Source organism: Micropterus salmoides, unplaced genomic scaffold, assembly GCF_014851395.1.
Source record: "Micropterus salmoides isolate LMB-PRFRI ecotype aquatic unplaced genomic scaffold, ASM1485139v1 Ms_hic_scaffold_7, whole genome shotgun sequence".
NCBI classification, from domain to species: Eukaryota; Metazoa; Chordata; class Actinopteri; order Centrarchiformes; family Centrarchidae; genus Micropterus; species Micropterus salmoides.
Window position 1 is genome coordinate 16,545,302 of NW_024044459.1, and position 10,363 is coordinate 16,555,664.

At 39.7% G+C, this 10,363-nt stretch overlaps 1 protein-coding gene across 2 annotated transcripts; it reads left to right on the top strand.

Annotated features, from left to right (window-relative positions):
* Positions 1-5,730: 5,730 nt before the first annotated feature.
* Positions 5,731-8,365, top strand: LOC119892103 (gastrula zinc finger protein XlCGF57.1-like). Of its 2 annotated transcripts, none has more exons than XM_038704202.1 (2): positions 5,731-6,031; positions 6,203-8,365. In XM_038704202.1, exons 1-2 carry the CDS (start codon positions 5,860-5,862, stop codon positions 7,384-7,386), a joined length of 1,356 nt encoding a protein of 451 aa, XP_038560130.1. In that variant the 5' UTR covers positions 5,731-5,859; the 3' UTR covers positions 7,387-8,365. The 2 variants fall into 2 exon arrangements, with proteins under 2 accessions (XP_038560130.1, XP_038560131.1); XM_038704203.1 differs by having other exon boundaries at positions 5,890-6,031; positions 6,168-8,365.
* The last annotated feature ends 1,998 nt before the right edge of the window (positions 8,366-10,363 follow it).

Below are 10,363 nucleotides of genomic sequence, written 5' to 3' on the forward strand. Positions count from 1 at the left end.
TCACAGTGCAGTGTGGAGAAAGTATGTGAACCCTTGGATTTAATAATTGGTTGACCCTCCTTTGGCAGCATTAACCTCAACCAAACGTTTCCAGTAGTTGCAGATCACGATTCAGTCAGGGTGTAATCAGGGGTAAATCAGTGGTCGATCGGGGGTCGCCCGTCGTTATGTGTGAACTATACAATGATGCATCAAAATGGCTCCCCGACACATTTCTGACACATCGCCGACTTCTGCCAGACATCTAGCATGCCAAATATCTAGAGGAGTCAGCCGACTTGACATCCACATCCAGCCAATGAGAGCAGGCAGCTGGCAGAGCAGGCAGCTAGCCAGTTCTCTCTGTAGCTCTGGGCCCCAATGGACGATGGCATCGTCTATCGGCCCAACCCTAAAAGATACAATCAAATATTTACAAAAATGTCAGTGGTTTACTCACTTTTGTGAGATACTGTAGATCCTCAGGACATGTGTTAGAATTTGATTTGAGTAAAACATTTCCCACAAGTGCTGCAGTTCTGTGAATTCTTGTGTGTTCTGACCATGAACCACTAGACCTGAATCATCTCTCACATATTTTGCAAATACAAGGCTACTTGTTTGAATGGCATTTTCTGTGCCTTGTCAAATAAGATACAATGTATATTTTCAGTGTTTTCTGTTGTGTTTTGACCATGAACAACTATAACTCAATTGTCTCCCACATATTTTGCAAATTCAAGACTTTTTGCCTGTATCCAATTTTGTGTACTTTGACAAATGAGACGCATCAAAGTATCTTTTCCCGCAGCGTGGGCTCTCCTCATGTGCACTATCAAGGTACTGCAAAGTCTTTCTCACATGTTTTGTAAGAATATAGCTTTTCATCTGTGTGGATTGTTGTACGCTTGTTCAATTTTGACATTTCACTGAAGCTTCCCCGCTTCCCAGGGTTTTGCGTAAGTATGGCTTTTCACCTGTGCGAGTTCTAATGTGAACTTTTTCAAGTGTCCAGTAAATCTGCAATCTTTCCTACATGTTTCGCAGGTAGACTTAAATAGCTTCTCACCCATGTGGATTCTTTAATCGTCACTGTCTGATGAAAACCACGTAGCTCCAAAAATTGTTTATTTCAAGGACATGAAAAACTGTTTTTCTCATAAAATAAATTACAAAATGGACCTAAAACACTGTAATCAGACACATTTAGCAACATAAAAAGTCATTACACGGTCATCAGTGAACCGTTTAATAGGCTAACCTTCAGTTGGTAAACTATCGATTGCAAGCCTGCCCTACATGTTTCCACAAAGCTTTGCCAAACCAATGTAGTTTGAAATCTGTAATAAGTAAAGTAAATGAGTAAATGTCCTTGGATAATTTCCACCACTGATATCTATAGAAGGCAATAGTTGTGTAAGAATGTATGTGTCTGATAAAATACCTGATTGCTCGGAGGTCATGCATGATTGGATCTCCAGCTGTTTTTCCTGGTTAGATGGACTTGCAGATGTTCAATTGGCTGAAGCCTGTGAATAAACTGTGGTCCACGTATGTCACATGGTATAGTCTGGGATTGGAACGAGCACAGGAGTGCTTAAATTCTGTGTGGAGGCGACTGATGGACTTAAACAGAGGTTCGTCCTTGATGAAGAGGACCTACAATTTCTCCTCTTCTTCCTACCCACTTCAAAAAACACCACTGCTTTATGCCTAATGTTGACAGGAACATACGTTGGCACACTCGGATTCTTCTCCCATCCACTACAAAGTGACAAAAAATGGATGCTGACCTCCTGGATTTGTCTGCTCTTGTCCTCGACCGCTTTACCCTGCTCACATCCACCAAAGACTTCACAAAAAATTCCCTTTCTTTCCAGTCCAATTTCCCCAAGAAATACTTAAAGATTTCCTCCCTCTTCAAGTCTTCTACTTCTCTGCAGCAAAATTTAGTGGACTTATGGCAGGCCGCTGACTGGCATGGCATCCCCATTTGTCTTGCCTCCTTCAACCCAGGCTCTTGATTCTTCCTACCGAGATAGGACTGGCCTCTCATTCTCCTCATTTTCTGGATGTTCACGTTCCAGATCTCTGGATTTCCCCGATTCCTTGACCTTCCCAGACAAGCTTCACCCTCCTCCTCAACTCCTTTTCCTTCTGATTAAAAGAAAGAGAAAAGAACAATTCTGTAAATGTTGTTCTCACAGTGCATCTTAGTGTGTGTGTGCATGAAACAGACGGTGTGCGGCTGACCACAAACAGTAGCTAACTAGCAAACTGCATTCACTTTTCAACAAACACTACTGCATTAAATACATCACACACACACTTATGTGTATGCATCAGAGTGTGTCTATGTTAATTAGTGCTGTTTTATTACTTCTTACTCGGTTGTGATCTGTAAACTGCTTTGATCTACATTTTTTGTATGAAAACAAGTTTGGATCGTCTATGAGATCAGATCAAAACGAGTTTTTAGTTGCTTTACAGGTAAGGTCGAGAGTAGGGAGAGAGCGTGTGTGTATGTGTGTCAGATTTATCTCACAGCTGCAAAGAAAAACACTATACACACAAAAAGTAAGGAAATTTGTGTTTGGTATATTATTTCTTTGTTGTAACAATGTTTCTCAACAATAAATCTTATACCATTGGAAAGCCTGTTTATGTCCCTTTTAAATGGTGCCACATTTGTACGAAACATGCATTTGTTGGATGTCTAACTTGCAGGCATGATCACTCAATCATGACATCATCAAAATAGTCACATGACACACGCAGCTGGACGACAATAAAATAGGTTTATGGTGTAATATTTACAAATTATAGGCCTACAGCTTGCACTACCTTTAAATACAGTGTTTCACACATAGATTTTACTTAGGCGCCTAGGTATATTAGCAGCTACCAAATTGTGTTTGGAGACCCATTTTAGCATTTTGCAGAGAAACACAGGGAGAGATGTTATCTGGTATTACGTTACAACCAGTGAACACCCAACGATGCATGTATGAGTGGCTATTTTCTTCCAACTTCCATAGACGCTATCTCAAACAAAGGGAGGGAAGGGCGTATGGCCTGGAGTGGGAGATACGTGGTTTGATGGACACTTCTTGATGGACAGATCCTCGTTAAATACACAAAGTTATAAATCTACTGCTCATTGGTCAGTTCAATTACAAATACTGACAGTAAACAGAGGAGAATATGCACATTCCAAATATAAAAAAAGTAAAAATCATCAAAGTGTAGTAAAGATACGGTTTCACCTGTGTGATTTCTCATGTGGACTTTCATGGCAGAGCCACTTCTAAAACCTTTTCCACACATTTTGCATGAATGTGGCCTCTCAGGTGTCTCTGCAATCTTGACTTAAATACTTAAAAGCTTTTCCACGTGTATCACATTGAACATAATTAAAAATTATTTTACCTGTGTGAGGATTATGGTGAATTTCTGACCTGGTAGAGTTGTGTACATTGTCACTGTGACTTCTGTTTTCATGATGTCTCGTCTGTGGCTCTGCATCTCTAGTTGATCCTGAGTCTTCATGCTTGCCTCTTGCCTGATCTTGACTCTCAGCTACATGAGAGCTGTGAGAGAGGAGCTGGTGGTCTCTGTTTGGTTCTGGTTCACTGTCGTCACTTTCCTCATAAGCAGGAATCCACATAAAGACATCAGTCTCCTGCTTCAGTACGTGCTGCTCTCCCTCCTGACTGCTGCAGAGTTCCTCCTGTTCCTCTTTAATCTGTGGAGGCTCTGGGTCCTCCTGGTCCAGACTGGAGTTCCTCTCCTGAACACAGAGCTGCTGGTCTGCGAGAACCTCCTCTTCCTTACAGACATGTTGCTGTGGGAGCTCTGGAGGGCCAGAGAACAAAATGAACATGATACTACTGCGATGGTAAAGAAAACATGCAGACATGCGAGCAAATCAACAGCAGTACACTTTTAAACCACTGCCACTTGGATTATATGTATCTTATTCTGTTGTTTTTTACACACCTGTTCTGTGTAACTTTATTTCGGGTTTCCAAGCGATATCCAGCAGTCTGCGCTGACGGTCAATCACTTCTTCGTACTCGTGGACAGTTTTTCTGAAAACTCCGAATATTTCTTCAGCAGCTGCAGTTAGTCGCTCGCTGACAAACTCTCTCAGAAACTCAACTGAAGACACTGTTGCTTAATTATAAAGTAAATAATTAGCTGCGTTACTACTGCAAAAGCGTCTACCAGCTAATTCAATAACTCACATCCACGCAACTCACGCTCATAGTCCCAGGCTTGTTTACTTCCGCTGGATGTCACAATGTTAAGTTCCGACAGTGCAACCACGGGAGCTTTTTGTTCCGCTTTAATCTGATGCCATTTTATTCACAACTTGAGTTTACTAACAATTATGTGCATCTAACGTTACCTCGCTTCCTTCCACAGAGGAATTTGGTACTCTTTTCTAAACTACTACTTTTAATTGACTCACTTGTTTTGCTACTTCGCAGAAAATGATTTTACATAAAATAACAAATAAGCAGTAGGATCACTTATATATTAAATACCTTAATGTAATTCATGGTGCATTCAAAATGTAATTTATGTACAAAAACTTAAGTACTATTAGAAAAACATATTTAAAATAAGAAACGCTAAATTAATAATTATACTGAATGTTCTCAGTCAGTGCAATATTTGACTTTATTACTGATGATCTAACGTGAACATGTGGATGCAGCAGCTAGTCAACAGCGAGCTCAGTCTTGCCTATTTTGCATCCTGTTGGATAGTTTTCCAGTGTAAATTATTTTATAAGCTCATCATAAGTTTTATTAAATTGTTAACCTGCAAAGTAACCATTGTAACTACAGCTGTCATATAGGCTAATGTTTGGGGTAAAAGGTGGTGAAGAATTACTAACAAAAACCACAACAGTCTGGTCAGTTGAAAACAGTCAAGACATTTGGAAAAGGCTCTTATCCTGTGAACCTTACCTTCTCGGGAGCAGGTTAGATTCACAGGATAAGTTGCTGTAGTTACTGATCTAGGGATTATCTGATCTCGCTCTCTGAAACGGAAAACCCAGAGTTTCCCTCATCTAAGGCTTAACATACTCAGAATTTTCACTAATCCCGCTTTCTGAAACAGGGCCCTACTCTTGTGTTTTTTGCCACCAGTTCTAGCGTGTAAACAATTCAAAAGACTGACAAGCTGATCTAGATACAGTTTGATCCACAGGAAACACGCCTGAAAATAGTGTCAATTTTATAATTAAATAATTGTTAATATGTAAGCAGCTTCTACATACAAATGTTATATGTTATGGCATCAGTAATTAAAATCAAATTTTATATAAGCATATGGCTTTAAATACTTTAAATAGCCTATGTTTTGCCAATAATAATTCCATACGTTTTCTGTTTTGAATGCATTGTTAACAGTGGTATTTCTAGTTAAATAAAATCAGTTAATGCACTTAATCTACTAGTTTTATTGTTAAGTGTCTTTGAGTGTCCTTCTTCTTCTTAGTTAATGGCGGATTGCAAACAACTTTTAAGTGCCTTTTAGTGTCCTGAAAAGCGCTATGGATATAAAATCTATTATTATTATTATTATTATTATTATTATTATTATTATTATTATCATTATTTTATATTTTAAATATTACCATAGCGAGGTAGATGTACATCCTTGCTACTGATATTAAATGCAGACGTTTCAATAAAATGACTTAAAAGCGGAACAGAAAGCTCCCGAACGTCTACTGTCGGAAATTAACAACGTGACACTCAGCGGAAGGAAATAAAACAAGCACTAGTAGCGTTAGCTGTGTGTTGTAAGATGATATTGTAGACATAGCGCAGCTGGGTATTGAATTTTTAATTAAGAACAACAATGTCTTCAGTTGAGTTTCTGAGAGAGTTTGTCAGCGAGCGACTAACTGCTGCTGCTGAAGAAATATTAGGAGTTTTTGGGAAAACTGTCCTCAAGTACGAAGAAGAGATCGATCGTCAGCGCAGACTGCTGGATATCATTTGGAAACCCGAAATAAAGTTACACAGAACAGGTGAGTAAAATTAGTTTACTAAAACAAAACATGGGGAATTCAATATAACATTATGCAATTCAAATGGTTCAAATGCGTTCTGGTAGCCTACTAATTTGCTCGCACCTTCTTTTTTTTTTTATTTTTATCATCACAGTAGTATCATGTTCCTTTTGTTCTCTGGCCCTCCAGAGCTCCCACAGCAACATGTCTGTAAGGAAGAGGAGGTTCTCGCTGACCAGCAGCTTTGTATTGAGGAGAGCAACTCCAGTCTGGACCAGGAGGACCCAGAGCCTCCACAGATTAAAGAGGAACAGGAGGAACTCTGCAGCAGTCAGGAGGGAGAGCAGCACGTACTGAAGCAGGAGACTGATGTCTTTATGTGGATTCCTGCTTATGAGGAAAGTGACGACAGTGAACCAGAACCAAACAGAGACCATCAGCTCCTCTCTCACAGCTCTCATGTAGCTGAGAGTCAAGATCAGACAGGAGACAAGCATGAAGACCTAGGGTCAAATAGAGTTGCAGAATCAGAACCAAAGGAGAGATGTAACAAAAGTCATAGTAACACTGTACACAACTCTACCATGTCAAAACGTCACTGTCCTACTCGCAGAGGTAAAACATCATGTGACAGTTGTGGAAAATCTTTTAAGTGTAAGTCAAAATTGCAGAGATACCTGAATATCCGCACAGGTGAGAAGCCATATTTTTGCAGCATCTGTGGGGAAAGATTTTTAGAGACATCAGTGTATCAAATTAGAATCTGTTCAGGTGAGAAGCCATATACTTGCAAAATATGTGGGAAAGGTTTTAAAAAGAGAGGTCACTTGGTAGGCCACATGAGAACCCACACAGATGACAAACCATATTCCTGCGAGACATGTGGGAAAGGTTTCAGATTTTGCTATAACTTGAAAGTGCACATGAGAATGCACACTGGTGAGAAGCCATTTCCTTGCAAGACATGTGGGAAAGCTTTCACCTCTAGTGGTTACTTGACAATACACATGAAAACCCACACTGGTGAGAAGCCGTTTCCTTGCAAGATATGTGGAAAAGCTTTCAGCTCTAGGGGTCAATTGACAGTCCACACGAGAATCCACACAGGTGAGAAGCCGTTTCCTTGCAAGACATGTGGGAAAGCTTACAGCTCTAGTGGTCACTTGACAATCCACATGAGAACCCACACTGGTGAGAAACTGTACCTTTGCAAGACTTGTGGGAAAAGATTCTTTAATAAGTCAGGACTGAAAATGCATATTCGAACCCACACAGGTGAGAAGCCATTTACTTGCAAAACATGTGGGAAAGCTTTCAGTCAGAAGGGTAACATGACTGTCCACATGGGAACCCACACAGGTGAGAAGCCGTAGCACCACAGCAAGTGGTGTAAAATGGACTTTGAGGTGTCTGATTTGTCAAGGCAGATAAGATCACATACAGGCAAGTAGTTTTGGAATTTCAAAATATGCGGGAGCCAATTGAGTTTCTAGTTCTAGTGGTTTGTCGTCAGAGGACACAAGAACTCAGAATAATTGCAGGACTTGAGGGAAAAGTTGTACTCAAATCACATACTTGAAAATGCGTTTGAGGATCAGGAGAAACCATCAAGCTGAACTCGTGAAAACGTGTTCATCTACTGAATGAAAAACACTTATGGATGTATTACACTATTAATCTCAGTATCTTTGTGTAAAGTTTCCCTTGATGTGACAGAACTGCTTATATTTCTGTTGGCAACAGTATTTCTTTGAAACAGTCATAATCTCCCAAATAGAGTAAAAATGTTAGTTTCACAGTTAGTGTACTGTAGTGGTTGTTAAAGGATAAAGTCTGTATTTTTAAACCTGGGCCCTATTCTTTTTATTGTTATTTTCTTTTACATATTTTGGTGTTGAAATGACTAGTAGATACAAGGACAATTCCATCTGTGGAATCTCGGGACAGACAAGTGATAAATCAGTCTGAGCAAAAGGCAAAAAGGAGCACGTAATTTTGACGGCACAATTGCCCCAAAGGAAGACGTTGCAGCCGGTTTGCGGAAGCCATCTACTGCAAGTATTCCAAAACTTTCCACCCCAAAATATGTAAAAATAGGGCCCAGGTATAAAAATACTAAAATTACCCTCTACCCTCGAAAGTAATGCTGTGTTCTTGATGATTGTGGTTTTTGACAAATGTTTATTTATGAAGTGTCTTGGAATTGTTATTTGTTTAAACTTTAACAAGGACTTAAACTCCATGTACCAAGTTGTATTGATGGTAGACTCCTACACATCTTTGAAGTTGAATGTCTGACATCACTTTTTAAATAACTAAATAAGAAGTCTTATTAAATGTGAATGTATTGTTTTTTTTGACTACCATATTCTTATATACTATGTTTCTGATCAACAGACTAAAAAACACAATTTTGGCATTTTTGCTTGAGAAATGATTTAAAAGATTAAAGTGAGGTAAGTGATTCTGGAGAAATCCAATGCCATGACAAATACCATGATACAGACTGAACAACAGCACAGCAAGTAATGTAAGTAATGTTAGCTAAGTTGGGGGTTAGCAAACTGTTGCTACAGTTGCTGCTGCAACACTAACATGCAGAGGATCAGACCGTCCCAGAGTCAGCTATAATGATAACGAGAGCTATATTTCTCATTGTTGATTAATTGGTCGATCAAGTTATTTGGTCTATAAAATGGTTGAAAACATAAATCAGTGTTTCCCAAAGCCCAACATGATTTGTTAAAATCCAAAGATATTCACATTTAAGAAGTTGAAATCTACAAGTCATTTAACATTATCTCACACAGCTGGAATGGTGTTGTGTGACTCAGTCCGAGCCACTATGTTTGTTTCCTATTTTCAGCACGCACACACTGAGCGGACAGCTAGCGGACCATGAGGAGATATTTCGTGAATTTGACAACGAGCTGCGCATTTGATTTTTATCGCATAGTTCCGCATACCCCACCTTTTAAAGGATTATCAAAATAGTTGTGGGTTCATGCCAATTAATTTTAAAGAACAGCATGGAGGCTCTGTATCAACTGGGAACGCCAAGCCACAGAAGATACCTTAAAGAAGCACTAGTCACACTAACAGTGTATATAATTAACACCGGTGGAATGCTGGTTTCAGGTGTAGTTGGACCCACATGGGCGAGAATACGATATACTTAAAATCTGTGGAACAGGTTTAATGGTGGAATATGGATGACGGATTGTTGTGTGGATAAGAGCATTTGCCAAATGTCATAAATGTTTGTTTTTCATAAGGCCATCTCTTGCAAAGCAAAACCTACCAGCCCAACTCCCATAGTTATGCTAAAGTAACTGACAGTTCTAGCTCTGAAACTAAATAAGCCGCTAACTTAGTCCAGCCAATGCAACGAGTAAACAGCACGGAGGGAGTGAGAGTTATCACCAAAACACATTTCTTAAGCAACATGCAAATCTTCTTTACAAGCAATTGCATCCTTACATATTGCTCTCTGTGCACTTCAGCACAATTTGGGTTCCACCCCACCGATCACGCACAAACAACAAAATTAAATAAGCCTACACATCACATCCATGTGCACACACATCACATCTTGCAACCGCCAACATTTAGTGACGTGCATATAAATGACCGTTTTCCAAAATAAATCTCATATACATAGACAACAGGGCAGTAGAGGCCAGAATAAAATCATTTGGCACGGCGATGATTTCACAGAATCGCAGAGGATGTTTTCAATAGGGTACAATAAACCATCAATTTGTCTAGGACGTAACAACAAAACAGATGGTTGTTAAAAATAAAAACAAAACAAACAGGATTGCAATGTTAATACTGATAATATAATGGTGGGACAAGGCAAAATACAAGTAGAGAAAGTTGAGCCAATAAAAAAAAAAACCAAACAGGCATTGAGCAAGGGGCTCCACACTCTCAGTCCCCGTCTCATTTTTCCCTCCTGTCTCATATGGAACAAGGAAAACAAGGAAAAATAACTCCACCTGTAGCCTAGGCCCCATCCCATCAGCTCTCACCAAGACCTCTCTTACATCATTAAAATTATTAATTCCTCCCTCACTTCCGGATCAGTCCCTACACCACTCAAACTTGCAGCTGTCACCCCTATCCTCAATAAACCTGGTTTCAACCCTGACATTATGTCCGTCTCCAGTCTCCCCTTTCTATCAAAAAATCTGTAATGTGTTGTCGCTGCTCAAATTAAAACCCACCTAGCCTCAAACAACCAGTTCAAACCATTTCAATCTGGATTCCGCCCACAACACAGCACTGAAACAGCCCTCCTCACAGTCACCAATGACCTTCTCTTCTCCTCAGACTCTGGCCGCCTCA